Source organism: Stegodyphus dumicola, chromosome 11, assembly GCF_044657685.1.
Source record: "Stegodyphus dumicola isolate Sdum_Otavi_A_Nest chromosome 11, ASM4465768v1".
Taxonomy (NCBI): Eukaryota; Metazoa; Arthropoda; class Arachnida; order Araneae; family Eresidae; genus Stegodyphus; species Stegodyphus dumicola.
This window is the reverse complement of record NC_140778.1, coordinates 140,984,569-141,002,970: the sequence shown is the minus strand read 5'-3', so window position 1 is coordinate 141,002,970 and position 18,402 is coordinate 140,984,569. Positions and strand designations below refer to the sequence as shown.

Here is an 18,402-nt window from a genome sequence, read left to right as displayed (position 1 = left end):
TTTTTGTTTACTATGTTCTCGTCAGACGATGTTCCATAATACAGTAGAATACATAATACCATAATACAGTAGAACAGTATATATCCGAATCAATTGGGACATTATATAACAAGAGTATTAAAATTTAAAATTATAATCGTCAGTTTTCTTTGAAACTTGATAATTTAAAATGGCAAGTTTTCATATTATAAAAGTTTCAAAAATTCTATTTGCAAAAATTTATGAGAATGAAAAAGAAAATGAAAATATTTTTGACTATATTATTTCATATTTCTTCAAGTTTTTATTTTATTCATTTAAGTAACTTACAAAGTATTATGTAATTTCTTCGGAAATATTTTATTTAAAACCATTTTGAATTGTATCTTGACAATTTATGATTTTTCGAGTTATCCGAATTTTTGATTATCCGAATGGGGGATTCGAGGAAAGGGTCTACGTACACTTTAGTTAATTATTATATGTACTGTATGTTGGAAATGGGAGAAAAAAAAACTAATTTTAAAGAGAAAAAGGTCTTAATTAATTAAAATGAAAAGGCAACACTTTTACGTACTTTCTCATAGAACGTTGCTGCAAAATCCACTTGAAAATGACATCTCCTAAATTTTTGCTTGTTGCTGCCTTCATTGATTTTCTTGAAGAATTCCCATCTCCGTTTTCAAGCAGTGATTACGAAGTTTAAAAATGTAGGTTTGCTCCTTTTAATGTCTGAAATCGTTGATTGTCCAACACTACGTTACCATCTTATTTTTTTCCCTTAATTTCTTAAAAGCAATTCGGATAATCTGCGATATGGATAGCTGGAGTTAGGATAATTAGAGTTCTACTGTTGTTGTATTTATACCATGATCTTTTGAGCCTGTAAAATTGTGTCGCTGCAGTTTTTCCATCACAATGCTTTAGCAATATGATGTTTCCTCTCTTGCCTTTGCTTTCTTATCTTCACGATGTATTGCGCGACAATGAATTCCTCTTATATTAATTCTCCCGTCCCACCGCGATGGTTTTGTTCGGGATGTTTTCACTGATAACCGTCAATTACATATGGAGAAATCTTTCTCGATTCCCTAATGTATATGTTACCGTGAAAGACCGAAATTGGAGAATGTCGACTTTCACCGGAGAATAACAACATTCACCAAATACGGCGGTGAAAGACCGAATATTTCATTACATTCTTGTATATTCGGACCCTCACCGGTGTATGTCGACAATCACACAAATGCTCTGGTGAAAGTCGAAAAGAGAGGTCATAAAGTGTCATAATAGTTTAAGTTGTTGCAATAAATAAGATTTGAATCACATAATTTAGTAATTTTTTTATGACTGTTATTTTATTTTCTCATTTAGAACGTACTGTATAATTAAGTAAGTTTTTAACTTCTATTATTTTCCTTTTTCATTTTGAATGTATTGTGTGTTTTAGGTTCTCATGTTCTTAAGTTCTTATTTCAAGTTTCAAGTGCGTTTATTCGCAACTGAATTACGGAGAAGAAAATATATGTTCAACATTCACCATTAGTACATGGTGAATGTCGACATTGACCGGTGTAAATCAGAAATAAGAGTATTTGGAAAATATTTCGGACATACACCAAGAGGCTATGTGAATGTTCATTCACCGGTGAAAGTCGACATTCTCCATATTTCAGTGTTTCACCGTAACATATATATATATATATGTAATATTTCTCATGTGTAGTCGTGATAGCATAGCAGCAAGACGAGACAACGATGTTGATACCAAACCAAGTTCAGCTAATCACCATCTTTATTTCCAGGCACATTAGAATAATTCTTCGTAGACAATGTATTTTTTATCCTAAACAATTACAATAATTTCTTATATACACAGATTAACGGGGCGATATCATTTTAGTCGGACAAGCAAGGCCGAGGGGATCTTCGCAGGGCGGAAGCTAGGAGAACAAGATGACGTAGTTTACTTATGAGCGGTATTTATACTACCGTCTTTTTCTGAAAATAAGACATCCTCCGAAAATAAGCCCTATCGTGATTTTCGGAACCTTTTGTAAAATAAGACATCTTCCGAAAATAAGCCCTATCGTGATTTTCAGAACCTTTTGTAAAATCAGACATCTTCCGAAAATAAGCCCTATCGTGATTTTCGGAACTTTTTGTAAAATAAGACATCTCCCGAAAATAATCCCTAGTTAAAATAATGTGACAAAAAGAATTCGTTAAAAAATGCTGTTGATTTATTAAGTAATAATATGTTTAGCTTTCCTAATACTCGTATTTCAGAGAAATGTTTGAAACAAAATATTCCGAGAAATTGTTTACCTCTACAGTTCGTGTCAAATTAATTCTTGGAATTTATCTTAACCAGTTCACCGTTTGCCCCGAGAGAGGTACGTTCACAGGAAAGGCATCGTCATCCGTTAGCGTCGGCAGACTCTCATAGGGGTGAAATTTGGACTGAACCGTAACCCCCGAGATACATACGACGCAGCGACGATAGCTATATCGCAAGACATGAAAGATACGGACCAATGATTCAACAGGAAATGGATTTAGAAGAAAATCAGAATATAATTCAGAATTTTATTTATGACGATGTTCCAGAAGAAGATGACATGACTGTAATTGATAAATTTAAATTTCTGTATTCTGTGTAAAATAAATATTAAATAAAAATATATAAATATACTTTTATTTTTGCCTTCCCCCGAAAATAAGCCCTAGCGCGTATTTTGGACCAAAAAAGAAAGTAAGATAGTGTCTTATTTTCGGAAAAGACGGTAAGTACATGCAGAAAGTATTCTAAGCTATGATTGGTTAATTTGAGATTGTTATATAATCATGGAAAGATCTGGAACTTGGGAAAACAGATGAATTTAGGGAAAGAGCACCAAATCTAGAATCGTTAATTTTGAGGTCGCCAATTATTTTTAAAACAGCTACCGTATTCTGTTATATCTTACACACATATATATGTATTGTTGCGTGCGTACGGGTTCGTTATGAAATGAATGCACAAGTCCGATGAAAAATGAACAAAAATTTATTATTATCACAACAAAAATGCTTAAATTTTCTCAAATTATCATGCAGTATTACAATATCTCACAGTAGTTTTCTTTTAACTACTCAAATGTCAATAGAACGTAATTCAAAACAGCTAAAGAACGCTAATCCGCGAATTCGCTACAATCAACAAGAGCAGTTTTCTAAACAAAAACAAACTAAGCAACTACTACAAACTGAGATGTTTTCCTCCTTTTATAAGATTTTAAAATCACGCGCTAGAATTTTCCAGTACTTTCTCGAAATAAAAAGAGATATTTATTTATTTAATGCACGCGCTCTTGTATTTTCAATTTTCCGGCTTAGCTTTCTTTTAATATTCGTCACGCGCTGCACTGCGCGAGAAATAAAACCATTTAATTTCTAATTGAACTAACATTAGCTTTTTAAATACCAAATTCGTAACACTGCCCCCTTCCCAAGCACTGCACGTCCCGGGCAGTACAATCCCTGGACAGGAAGCAAAACTTACAACTGTGGCATAAATGCATTAATAAGCATTACATTACAATAATAAACAACATGAACAATAAATGCAATACATAAAACAAATCAAATGCTATCAAATACAAATCAAATACACATTTAAAAACAAAATGGACCATGGTCTTATACTATTTACAATTAGTTACATTATGTACTATGGCCATAGTAATGAGCTAACCTGTCGTAATGAACGACTTTAGGTTTAGAGTTCGAAGACTTACGAATCCGAACCACGACGTCATTCAGCCTGTTTAGGACCGTATACGGACCATCCCAAGGTGACTGTAATTTCGGACAGAGTCCCTTCCGTCGAGTCGGATTCCACAACCACACCTTGTCTCCTTCGTGGAATTGATGTTCAGTAGCTCTTGTGTCGTATCGGGTCTTCATCTTCTCCGTCGCCAAGTTGACTCGCTCTCGTGCAAAGTTGTGCATCACTTCAAACCGGGCCTGTAGATCTTGAATATATTCCTCAGGCGATGAAGGAGCATCCGGAGGGCGACCAAACAAGAGATCACAAGGCAGACGAAGGTCACGACCGAAGAGCATCTGTGATGGAGAATAGCCGGTAGTCTCGTGGACAGCACTGCGGTAAGCCAGTAAAAAGAGTGGTAATTTCTTGTCCCAGTCCTGTTGGTTTCTGGAAACCACTAATGAGAGGTTATTAAGGATGGTTCGATTCAACCTCTCTACCATGCCGTCCGACTGGGGATGCAATGGCGTCGTTTGAGTTTTGTCAATGCCGAGTAGTTTGCATAGTTCTTTGATTACTGCCGAGGCAAAATTCCTTCCCTGATCGGAATGTAACTGAAGAGGGACTCCGAACCTGGAAATCCAGTGCTGTATCATTACCTCAGCTACTGTGACAGCCTCTTGATCAGGAATAGGATAAGCTTCGGGCCACTTGGTGAAGTAATCAATGACAACGAGTATGTATTTGTTGCCATCAGCAGTTCGTGGCAGAGGTCCCAAGATGTCAAAGGCGATACGTTCAAACGGCGCACCTACGTTGTAACGTTGCAGCTTGCCTCGGCTGCGTTTCCTCGGTCCTTTCCGACCTGCACAGGCATCGCAAGATCGGCACCACTTTTGCACGTCATTCTTTGCATTATTCCAGTAAAAGCGCTCACGAACTCTCTGTAAGGTCTTCATAATTCCAAAGTGACCTCCTGTAGGGCTGTTATGTAGTTCTTTGAGGACATCAGGAATCCGGGATCTCGGAAGTATCAGTTGCCATCGGAACGTCTTCCCATCATCCGACTCGAATTTCCGGTATAAGACGCCGTTTCGAATGTGAAGTGAATCCCAGAGTGCCCAGTATTGTTTTGTTGTAGGACTACAGATAGAAATGTCCTGCCATGTAGGTTTTCTGTTTGATGACTCTATTAAATCAAGTATGGGTTTAATGTCGCGGTCTTCCAGCTGGTCTTTCCTGACTTCATCATCACTCCACGGGTCTCGAGCAGCCGATGTTGATGTTGTAATTTGTCTTGCGACCGGAGTCAGCAGTTCGTATTTCGCTTCCACCCTGGAACAATATCGGCAGTTTTCTTGGCAAGGTCTTCTAGACAGGGCGTCGGCGTTTCCGTGTGATGATCCCTTACGATGACGGATAGTGATGTCATATTCTTGGAGTCTCTGTATCCACCTGGCTATTTGACCCTCAGGATTTTTGAAATTTAAAAGCCACGCCAATGAGGCATGGTCCGTGCGGAGGAGGAATTTTCTCCCGTATAGATAATGATGGAAATGTTCTACAGCTTTGACTATGGCGAGCAACTCTTTCCTTGTGACACAGTAATTCCTCTCCGGTTTAGACAGGCACTTGCTCCAGTAAGCTACCACACGTTCTTGGCCGTCTATTTCTTGAGACAAAACAGCACCGACACTTTCATTGCTCGCGTCGGTGTCGAGAATAAATGGTCTGTCGAGCTGAGGATACGTCAGGATTGGAGCAGATGTTAAAGCTTCCTTTAAGTTGTTAAATGCATCCTCGCATTCCTTTGTCCACAAGAATCTTTGCTTGCTCTCTGTCAGCTTGTGAAGTGGTCTTGCGATGGAAGAAAAGTTCTTCACGAATCTCCTATAGTAGGTGCAAAGCCCTAGGAAGCTTCTCAGCTGATGGACATTTTCGGGACGCGTCCAGGATTTAACCGCTGGTACCTTTTCAGGATCCGTGCGCACACCTTCTGCAGAGATGACATGTCCCAGGTAAGTCACTTCCTTTCGAAACAATTTGCATTTAGCGGGAGTCAGCTTCAGATTGGCCTCTTTCAGTTTCTGAAGCACCTTTCTAAGATTTTCTAGATGCTCTTCAAAACTCTTTCCGACGATGATGATATCGTCCAGGTATATCAGACAGGCTTCGTAAGAAAGGCCTTTCAAAACAGTCTCCATAAGACGTTCGAATGTTGCCGGCGCATTACACAGTCCAAACGGCATCACTTTGAACTGCCAAAGTCCTTGTCCCGTAGTAAATGCCGTCTTTTCTCGGTCATCAGGATGGATTTCTACCTGCCAATACCCACTCTTTAAATCAAGTGTTGAGAACCACTTGCTTCCAGAAAGAGTGTCTAGAATGTCATCAATTCTAGGAAGAGGGTAACTGTCTTTCTTCGTAACCTCATTCAACCGGCGATAGTCAACGCAAAATCTTGTTGAGCCGTCTTTCTTTCTGACGAGAACGATGGGAGATGCCCATGGACTCGCTGAAGGCTCGATGACATCGCCTTCTTCCATATCTTTTAACAGTGTTCGCACCTCTTCCTGTTTAGCAAACGGTAGACGTCTTGGATGTTGCTTGATCGGGGGATGATCGCCAGTATCTATTCTATGTTGTGTCAAACTAGTTCGACCCACGTCAGAAGACGAGCGGGAGAAAACAACTTGAAGATCTTTAATGACGCGATCGGCAGCATTTTTCTCTTTATCGTTTAATTGTGCATTCTGCAATAACTCCGATGTAATGCTCTCTGAGGACACGGATTCTGGGATGTTACTCTTTTTTTCAACGCTGGTTACTGGAGTACATGTTGCAACCACTTCACCTTTCTTAATAACTCTCGACTTTTCAGTTACATTGGCGACTCTCACCGGGATAACCGTTCTGGATAGGTCGACGAGTGTTGAGGCTACTAATACTCCTTTTGGGATATTACAGTTATTGGGATATTCTATGATGCCGTAGCGGAAATTTCTATTTTCGGCTATGGATCCAGGAAGTAAAATTTCTGTTCTTGCCGGTATTGTAATATAGTCTTGTGCTATGATTTTATGGACAGATATAACTTCTTCATCATTAACGAGAAATAACGCTATGTCCTCAGATGTAGAATGCAATTCGTTATTTTTAAAATCCAAGGAAAAATTGTATTTTCTTAGAAAGTCCAATCCGAGTATGCAAGAATCAGTGATCTCTGCTACATATGCCGTGTGATGGTAAGCGGCACTTCCAAACGTGATGTTAACATTTACTTTTCCGTCGATGTCGATCTTCTCACCGGACACAGTCTGGAGGGTAACGCACGGCGGCGTCCAGATAAGTTTGTTTCCTAGTTGTTGAGCCAAATCTTTTCGGATGATGGTGACGTTGGCTCCTGTATCTATAGTCATATTGCACGGAACTCCATTAATATGTCCTATTATGAAAAGTCCATTACTGCCGCCTCTCACTGCAGAAATCTGAAGCGCTTTAAACGGGGGCTTTTCATTATCTGGCAACCTCCGCCCCGCGAGATGGCCACTAATTAGTTTCCCTGCTGCTTGTTAGAAGCGGTCTTAACATCAGTACCCTGGGGTGTTTTGCAGTTTCGTCGTATGTGTCCTTCAGCACCGCAGTTCCAGCACTTAACGGTCGGTTTCTTCTCACCAATATTCCGTCTCAAGGCGTTCAGTTGTCTAGTTAAATCGTCAAGTCGAGCGGTGACTTGATCCCCTGGCTCCTGGACTTGAGCAGCTCTGACTGGGTGGCGGTCTCGACGAGTGGCTTGCTGGGCTGCCTCAAATTTCATGGCGTACACTAGAGCACTTTTTAAATCTTTTACATCCGCCATTCGTAGAGCTTTCTGTATTTCAGTATCTCGGATGGCGTCGATAAAGTATTGCAAGGACAGGATTTCCCTTGTTTCTGTCGGGCATTCCGAAAAGGCGAGATGGGACAGCCTTTCAACATCCGCGGCGAGCTCCTGAAGTGTTTCGGTAGGCTTCTGTTGACGAGATTTTAATTGGAGCCTGCTGTAGTCTTTTAAACACTTCTCCCCAAAGCGCAACTCCAAGGCGCCGGACAGAGCTTCGAAATCTAACCTTTTGTTTTCGGGAAGAGTCTGAAGGATATCCGCTGCGTCGGCTCTTAGAGAAGCGGCGAGATGACAGGCCTTAGCTTGGGAATCCCATCCATTCGCATCCGCCACGATAGAAAATTGTGTCTTATACACCTGCCAGGAGGTCTTCCCATCATATGTGGATAGCTTCAGAGGTGGACGAGCAGGCATTGGTAAGAATTTAAAATCATCACTCCTGCTCCCTGCCGACGCTACGAATTTCTTTAAAGTATCCATTTCTTTGGCAACTGCAGAAACTCTCTCATCAATTTGTTCTTTTACAGAAGAAACTCTTTCTTCTATTTCTTCTTTCACCGAAGAAACTCTTTCTTCAATATGTCCAACTTTATTTTCAACTGCGTCAATTCTGCCTTCCATAGCTTCAAATTTATTTTCTATTATGCAAGTAATTTCTCTTTTCATTTCTTCTTGACCAGCTTGAACGGCTTTCATTTCGTCCTTAACGGATTCCTGGCCCAATTTCATTTCTTCCTTAAATGATGCTTGGCCAGCTTCCATCTTTTCTTGGAATGCAGCAAAAGCACTAATGAGCTGTCTCAATTGTTCTTCCATCGCTCTTGTTATTGGCATTCAAATCCCACTTCTGACACCAAAAATTGTTGCGTGCGTACGGGTTCGTTATGAAATGAATGCACAAGTCCGATGAAAAATGAACAAAAATTTATTATTATCACAACAAAAATGCTTAAATTTTCTCAAATTATCATGCAGTATTACAATATCTCACAGTAGTTATCTTTTAACTACTCAAATGTCCAATAGAACGCAATTAAAAACAGCTAAAGAACGCTAATCCGCGAATTCGCTACAATCAACAAGAGCAGTTTTCTAAACAAAAACAAACTAAGCAACTACTACAAACTGAGATGTTTTCCTCCTTTTATAAGATTTTAAAATCACGCGCTAGAATTTTCCAGTACTTTCTCGAAATAAAAAGAGATATTTATTTATTTAATGCACGCGCTCTTGTATTTTCAATTTTCCGGCTTAGCTTTCTTTTAATATTCGTCACGCGCTGCACTGCGCGAGAAATAAAACCATTTAATTTCTAATTGAACTAACATTAGCTTTTTAAATACCAAATTCGTAACAGTATAATCAGTTTCGAAGCAAGAGTATAAAGGAATCCTGATTGTAGAGATATTGTGTTTTTTTTTTAAGCTGGAGACATAAAAAATGAGCAAAGCCCTCGCCGGGACTTGAACCTCGAACCTCTCGAATACGCGTCGAACGTGCTGACCACTACACTACGAAGGCATGCCAAGAAAGCGGGAGAAATACCTTATATAATTCCCCTTTTAAAGGGAGACTGGGGTTTTAGAGGACTCAATCGCCAAATCCTGGGTGTGGAGAATCATCATCCACCACCTTTTTCAGTTCGGACGCCACTGTAAAGACATTAGATTATTTCGAAGCAGGAGATGTGAAAATTGAGCAATGCCCTAGCCGGGACTCTAACCTCGGGTCCTCTCGAATACGCGCCGAGCGTGCTGACCACTACACCCCGAAGGCATGCTAAGAAGGTCGGAGAAATACCTTATAACTTATATAACGAGATCATAGAAAACTTTTTGTATTCAAGGAGACTATGAAACACCGGCAGTAAGCAACTGAGCAACAATGCTTTACATGTTTGTTCTTCCGTTTCATTAAATGAGCTCTTCAGTATCTAATAACTAGTAGATTTTAAAATGGTCAACCTCGGGTCCTCTCGAATACGCGCCGAGCGTGCTGACCATTACACCACGAAGGCATGCTAAGAAGAAGGGAGGAATATCTTATAATAGAGGATTATTTCGCATTTCATATTTTCATAATTTCATAATTTCATATGAATATACTAGATTTATAATCTAGTCCCCTAGATTTATAATCTAGTATAATCATATGAAATGCGAAACTTAAAATGCAAACCATATGAAATGCGAAACTTAAAATGCAAACCATATGAAATGCGAAACTTAAAATGCATAATTTCATAATTTCATATGAATATACTAGATTTATAATCTAGTCCCCTTGAATAATCTAGTCCCCTAGATTTATAATCTAGTATAATCATATGAAATGCGAAACTTAAAATGCAGTTTTTCTGATATGTTGTAACGAATAATCCTGAAATCTTGTAAAATGTAACATAAAAATATTTTTTTCTTAAATCTGAAACTTTTGTTCCACTTCATGCAGCAGTATGTAAGTATTTAAAGTAAGTATCAAAGATTTTAATTTTAATGAGTATCAAAATGACTTCTACAGATCTAGGAGAGAAAAATTATTTGATTTATTGTTTGTTCTATGGATATTGTTATTATATTGCGTAACAAAGAGTAAAATAAAATTACTGCCCCATTGAAATTAATGTTTTGTTATTTTTATTGGGTCTGTTAATTTTTTATCTAAGTAAGAATTTCCAGTGCAGCTTTTCATTCGCATAATATTCTTTAAATCCCTTACAGGGATATCATTGGTTTTACTATCCTGTTCTGTTGATTTTTTAGTTGAACCTGTTAATGCAAACAACTTTGCTCGTTCTTCCTCTATTCAATACTCCTGGTTACAGCCGAAAACATCGCGGCAAGAACATCGCGGACGAAAACGTCGCGGAGAAAACAACGCAAGGCAAAAACGTCGTGGTACAAAATATCGTGGGAGAAAACATCGCAAAGAGAAAAGATCGCAGTTCTAAAACATCGTGGTACAAAACATCGTCGTCGAAAATTAAGCGGTTCATAAACTTCGCAATTCAAAAACATCGTCGTCGAAAATATCGTGGTAAAAAATAAAGTATCTACAAATCATCGCATGACGATAACATTGCAGATGTGCTTCTTTCAGGCTTTAATAAGTGTAATTCCCATATTGATTTGTGATCGCAAGATGTAAAGAAGGATAATTTTTACTTTCATACTTTTTATTAACTAATAAATTTTTGCTGAGAAAATAAGAATGAAACTTAAGCATAGAAAATTAATGCAACGTATAGAATTAATAGAATTTTAAACTGACTTAGTTAACTAACAAATGCCATTAATAAATCATTTTATGAAGTTTTTACTGGTAATTTTTCATGAAAAGTATAACCTATAATTTGCATTTAATTTTTTATGCTTAAGTTTAGTTCTTACTTTTTCAGCAAAAATTTATTGGTTAATAAAAAATGTGAAAGTAAAAATTATCCTTCTTTACATCTTGCGCTCACAAATCATTATGGGAACATCCTTTTACAATTATTAAAACCTGAAAAAAGCATGTCTGCGAATTTGTCATGCGATGATTTGTAGATACTTTATTTTTTACCACGATATTTTCGACGACGATGTTTTTAAACTGCGAAGTTTTTGAACCGCATTATTTTCGACGACGATGTTTTGTACCACGATGTTTTAGAACTGCGATGTTTTCTCTTTGCGATGTTTTCTCCCACGATATTTTGTACCACGACGTTTTCGCCTTGCGTTGTTTTCTCCGCGACGTTTTCGTCCGCGATGTTTTTGCCGCGATGTTATCGGCGGACACCATACTCCTTACGAGACATTTTTGCATTTAACACAAAACAGTTCCTCATTTTTTATTTCAGTTTATCACCGAGCAACAGTACCTCCTCTTCGAAAAAAATTCCAATCTATTTCAGTTAGCGATAGAATAAAGAGTGTAATTCCCACTGTTTGAAATCGTGTGAGGAAAAAAAAGAGATAAGTGTGAGTCAATGGAAAGCGTTGATGCAAAGCGAATAGTGATTATTTTGTTACATAATTAAAATAAGCAAAACAATTGTATGTCAAAACTTTCTGATTACTTTTTTCTCTTTTGCTGAGTGTTTTAATGGTAATACATATGCCTTTTTGTACTTCGGATGTCCCATATACAGACACAATTAGACTTTCAAACGCATTTAACTTTATCAGAAACTAGCGAAGTACTCTATGCCAATCAGTTAAGTTGAGAATAATGCATCTAACAACAGAGAGAACGATACCGCTGTAATCCTTTTCTACTAACGATGCAAAAAATGCGATTCATAGCCATATATTTTTCATCCTGATGCGATATGGAACCCATATAAGCTATTTCGATAGAAAAATAAGCTAATTCTCTCTCATTATATCAGTGAAATGGCACGCATTTTTTAATGATTTTCGTCTTTCTAATCAAATGGTTGTAAAAGCTCAAGTTCCATCCAATATTTCACCTATATTGAATTTCAGACGATTAAATGTGGCAAAAAATGTATCATAATGTATCAGAAATAAATAACGTAAACAAACACACCCACAAACAGACATTCTTCTTTACATGTATGGGCTATGTAAAACTTACGAATTTTTGATTAACGAACTCTAGATTTTGAAATCGAGCGGTAGTGCATTTTTCGAAATAATGCATTTTTATCTCTAACGCACGAGATTTGCCACTCGGAAAATTAGCGCTTTCTGAGTTTTGAATTAATATTTCGGCTGATTAAAGTCGCACGAAGATGGTAATAGCCGAAATGGCTTCCCAAGAATTTTTGGAATCGAGAATAATGTACTTAATGTTTGGCAATGCTATTTTTATTTCATTGTAAAACTTACAAATTTTTCATTAAGAAACTCTAGGATTTGAAAGCGATTAGTGGCAACAACTTTCGAAATAAAGCAGATTTTCATCTCCAGCTTGCGAGACTGTTGCCACTCGGAAAAATGAGGGCAAAAATTATGTTTTTCTGAGTTTTTTAATTACTATCTCTGATTTCAGCTACTATTTTTTTGAAAAAATGTGGACATTTGACATTTTCCAAAACCCAGAAAAGAATCGTAAAACGTTTGGCTATAGTAGTGACTGATTTATTAGAAGACAAGCAAACATACTTTCTTCTTTATATATATATAGATTACAATCCCAAATATAGACGATGATTTCTCAGAATAGGTTTCAAAACTCTATTTATAATATATTTTTATCTGTTGATAAATTGAATTTTATTTATTTTCTTAGTATTAGCCTTTGCATATTTACTAGAATATCAATTCATAAGCAGATGACAAAAGCAAACCTTTATTGACCAGATGAAGTCGCGGTATTCAGGGAGATATTCAAAGGTAAGTAATAAAGCTGTTAAAGTTTTTTTCTAATTCTGAGTTTTTTTTTTAAAGTAGAATGGAAGAGATCTCGTCTATCGCCTACTGAAACTGCTGTCAGTCCGAAGAGTGATGGACTCAAACGGCGGCCTGATGCAGAGGAAACCACAACAGACTCGGAAGCGTACGATGATGACGATCGCCCTTCAAAAGAGCCAGATCCTTCCAGTCCTCCACCTGCGGAAACCAGGAAACCAGAATGGAGTTCCCAAGAGCCACTGGATCTTCACCATCGAAATGGAGCCCCTTCTCCAGTTGAAAGCCAGACACATGCGAGTGAGATTCGACCTTTTGACTTGCACAAAAAGAAATCACCAATAGATATTTTAGCGCGAGTGTTTCCGAGAGAAAACCGGAGTATTCTGAATGTAGTTTTACAGAGAAATGGAGGAGATGTTCTTCAAGCCATAGATGATCTCCTGAGCACGAAAGAGCCTGATGCAGAGAAGACAACGAATGATGCTTCTTCTGAGGCCGCTAGTCCTAGTGCTTCACCTTTATCTAGAATACCTAGTCCGCGTCAAACCAACCATCTTGGAGAACCAGCTTCTTTACCGGGATTTTCAACTCCACCCAACTTTTTTTCTTCTGGACCATCCTCTAACTTGGCTATGACTGCAGGTGGCTTACCTTTCCGTAGACCGTATTCTTCTTCTCCAGGGTCTCGCGGTTTATTGACCGTGCCCACTTATTCTGGGTTTTTCCCTGGAATTGCTCCAACATTTACTCCGGGTTACCCGAACTTTTTTGGGACTTCTTTATCAACCAGTACTTCCACGGGCCCAGATGACAGTAAGAAAAAAGGTGGGGAATGCTGGCCGACATGTGGCAATCCTTCTCCGCAAGATCTTTCTTCCCCTGACACAAAGAGCCCAAACGGATTCGCTGAATAAGTCCCGTTTTCATTTTTAAAGAAAAATGTACTGCCCCAAGAGATATTTTAAACGATATGTAAAGAGAATCCAAAAATGATGCGAAAATTGCAGAGTGGCAAGATTGTTCATTTTATTAATAATTTTGTCAGAAACATATCATGACAAAGGTTTACATTTTGGGATGAGTTTCTCTTAACTGTATTTTTTCACATGTGCATAATATTGACTGCTACTGCTCACTCTAAAATGAAGCCTGGACAATTATGATAAGAATATAACAGTTTCAAATTATCTGTGCTTCTTCTGCTATTTATGCATAAATACGGATTTTTAACATCCCATTATCATCATCATTATTTTGAAGGCAAGACTAAAATTATTTATGAACATTTGAAAGTCAATTTTCTGTTACCCGTTCCGCTTCGGAAAATATCGACTTTCATGAGAACACAAACTGTTATATTTTATTTCATCGCTGTGCATATTTGTAAATTTGCATGCAATATGACGCACATGCATTAAAATGTAAGTGGTATTTATTTCCATAATGTTTTCTTTAGTGGTGTTATTTAATATTCTTAATTTATTCATACTTTTGCTTAATCTTCCGTAATCGGGGTGAGCGCCAAACTTGGCGATAGTTTTTAGCTTGGCGCGATTTTGATTTGGTTGTGGTTTGCGGCTGTATGTTTTCCTATGGCAAACCTAGAGCTTTATTTGAGTGATTGCAATGAGTGCGAGTTTAGTGTAGCCAGATTTTTTTTTTAAATTTAATTTTGAAATACTCTGTTTGTTTTTAAAAGTTTTACTGTTTAATATTTGCAGGAGGTTAAGCTGTTGTTGGTGGGAGAATGTTGGATTTCAGATGATGTAATGTTGATAATTTATGAATGTTTTCATTTACGTTTACGCAGTTAATATTTTCTGGGTCGGTTAATTATTCTTTTTAGTTTTGTTTCTTGCATGTGGCAATCGAAGCTTTGAACTTTCATCGAAGCTTTGAATCAAGCTTTGAACGAAAGTTGTTTAGTGTGTTGGAATTCTACGACGATAGTAACTTGCATATTTTAGTCAGTTTATGATGCATCCGTTGTTAATGAACTTGAATATATTTACTTGGTGACAATTTTGGAGTCCAAGGAAAGTGTTGTAGAATTTATTATTTTATTATTCATCATACTATTTTATCATGAATTACATAGATATGTTTTTACTTGCAAAGCTGATGGAATTTATTTTACTCATCTATTATATTATCATCTCATTTTACTATTCTGTTACTTATAATACAAAAAATAACGGAGTTTCACTACTGCAGAACTTACTGTTCTGTTTACGTTTAAAAATCACATTTTAGTGCTCTCATTGCCGCCAAAAAAGTTCGCCGAATTTTGAAAGGCAAAATTGTTTAACGCCAACTTACCCCGTTTATGGAAGATTAACCATACTTTTCAACATTAAAATCTAATTTTCAGTTAATGAAAATTATGCAGCGATATTTGCTACGCGCAATCTGAACTCGTATTGCAGTGATAAATTCCTAGAATTTAATGTATATTCCTCAGTACTTTATTTCATGATACTTTAACATAAAGCAGATCAAATTAAAGCAATGAGGTCTATTATTTTGAGGATATGAAAAGCAACTAAAAGCAGAAAAAGTATACATATTATGAACGTAATTCTACAGCTTCACGATACAATATTTAATTACTAAGCAATGTGCACAGAGAATGCTTTTTTTTTTTTTTTTTTCATTTTAGAGTTTTTATTCCTGTACTTCAGTGGTCATAAATATGTAAGATAGCAACATCAAATAATATGTAAGATAGCAATATCATTTAAAATTAGTTTCTCTTTATTAAAATAAGTTAATTTTTTTTAAGTGGCAAGAGAAATAAATAGCTATTCAACATTAACTCATATATAGCTCTCTAACATCACTTTTATTCTGTTTAATAAATTCCTTCAGTTTGACAAGAAAAATATTTCATTACCTTACATATCAGAAAAAGTGCCACCGATTGTTATTTCCATTCTTTTGTTTTTCAAATATGAAATGTAAATTATCAAGCTCATATATATTGAATGATTTATTGATATTATAACTTAATTCATTGATATAATAACTTAACTTATTAGTGAATATTAACTGTATCATTAGCATAAATATTAAGCGAATTATAAAGACAAAATTCTATTTTATGAACTCTTTGTGACATTTATTACAGCATAAAGCAATGAATAATGCATTCTTTGATGTTTTAAAATAGCGTTATTAAAGTTTTATTATAAATATAAACGTTATATATACAATATGGACGTTGGAGTATGCCAAACATTCTAAAGCCGCAGAGTCAATAAGATGTTAAACACATTCTAACACCTGTTCGTACATTAATACCAATGGCAACAATCTTGATAATCTGAAAAAAGGATAATTTGTTCAATAATAATCTGCGGATACTCCTAGATCATCTTCGTCACCAAGTGTTTGACAGCTGATAATAAGAAAAATAGTACTGTATTTTTCCCACAAATTTGATTTTTCTACAATAATAGAGGTTATTTGTTATAAAAACTTTTAAAATATAAAGCACCGGTCTCCGGTCCATTGAGAAAAATCGTAGTTTACAGCAATTTAAAATTTTTCTTCAATTCTTTAAAATTTTCTTTTGCAAGATTCTAGAGACAAAATACTTCATTAACAATCCTAAAAATCACTGCCAAATTTTTCCCGAAATCGTCAGAGAACATACTCGTTCCTCTGATACATTTTTATAATTCACAGATATTTATTCCTAAAAGAAAAATAGAGATATGTCTTTATGTATTGTAAGGATCATTAACGGTGTGTTGTATAGTTATTCTAATACTGAACTACCATATTACTTAGACAGCCATATTTGACTGCTGGACGGCCATTCTAACTGATGTTAAAAGCACAGAAACACACAAACCAAGTTTAAAATAAAACACACCAAGCACAAACCAAGTTTAAAATAAAACACGCCAAGCACAAACCAAGTTAACCAAATAAACCAAATAAAACTATTTGTTAAATGCCATAATATGGTTTCTGAATATAAATATTCAGAAACCATATTAATTAAATATTGACTGTTTAATAGTTATTTAGAACTAAATGCTTCGAATTATTAATTTTTATTTTGTACATAACTTAACTGATTGAACCTTTAAAAATTGTATTAACAGCAAAATCCTTGTTTGTGTGTTTGTTTTATTTATTATATTATTTTTTAAATGTTCACTACTAATACTTAAATTAAAAGTATAGGCTAGTTGCGTGAAAATCCCATAATCCACCTAGAATAAACAATTTTTCATCTTTTCATATTTTTAATATGTTGGAAAAGTTAGAAGTGGCACCCATAACACTTTTCTTTTCACATAGTGGCACTCTTTTTTTAAAAAAGGTTAGCCACAATGGTCGAAATGGCTTCCCGCAAATTTTTTAAATCAAGAATAATGTATTTAATGTTTGGCAATGCTATTTTTATTTCATTGTAAAACTTCGAAATTTTTATTAACAAACTCTACGATTTGAAAGCGAGCAGTGGCAACAGTTTTTGAAATAAAGCAAATTTTCATCTCCAGCAGGGAAAAAATGACCGTTTTTCCGAGTTTTTAATTAATATTACTGATTTTAGTTACTTTTTTCTAAAAAAAAGTGGACGTCGACCTTTTTCAGGACCCAGAAAAGAATTGTAGAAAGTTTGGTGACGATAGCTATAGACTGGGTTATTAACAAACAAACAAACACACTTTCTCCTGTATAGATATAGATATTATTAAAATGGTAATTTTCATCTCTGTGCAAAATTCTAGAAGACAAAAAAAAGTACATAATTCCTACTTAGGTACATAATTACTTAAGTCAATTTCTACTTAAGTCAACAAAGAAAAATTTGAAAAGTACAAAAAAAATTTTTAATTCAAAATTTAAAAATTTTTTAATATGTAAAAAACTGTATTAACATCAAGTGTCATCCACTACAAGTTTAAAAAAATGTATTTGAACTTTAGTGGATGAATGAAAAGTATTTTGTTAACGACTGAAAATTTGAACAATATAGAGGGAAAGTGTGAACTAATAGTGTGAACTAATAGTAGGAATTTAATGAGTTGGAAAGAATGGTAAAAAAAAAACTTCTGAATTCGCTATATTCATATTACTTAATTTCTTTAATTTCTACATCAGTCTTCGCAGTATTTTATAAACTTTACTTGACAATAAGAAAGATTTAACAGGAGGTAATGTATTGTAAATTCGGTTATTAATTTCCTATTTTTAATTCATTTATTTTCATAAGCAAAATACTTTTTAATACGTAATTTACGACTTGATGTTCAAATGTTTTTATAAAATGCTATTTTACGTAAGCAAAGAAAATATCTATAGGGGAATGAAATGGACAGTAAAATATTTAAGAACAGGATATATCTGAAAGTAGTTTGTAACCTTCTTCTGTTCATCAAATATATTCTTCAATATTAAATGGAATATTGCTT

General features: G+C 35.7%; 1 protein-coding gene across 2 annotated transcripts in view; it reads left to right on the top strand.

The window, feature by feature from the left end:
- Nucleotides 1–14,643, top strand: part of LOC118190296 (doublesex- and mab-3-related transcription factor A2-like) — a 168,545-nt gene extending 153,902 nt beyond the window's left edge. The window contains exon 2 of one of the 2 annotated variants that reach the window (XM_085827261.1): nt 13,010–14,643. In XM_085827261.1, the coding sequence (XP_085683387.1) occupies nt 13,010–13,887 (878 nt within the window). In that variant the 3' untranslated portion in view covers nt 13,888–14,643. The remainder of the gene's footprint in view (nt 1–13,009) is intronic. The other variant, XM_085827262.1, reaches the window with a different exon arrangement.
- The last annotated feature ends 3,759 nt before the right edge of the window (nt 14,644–18,402 follow it).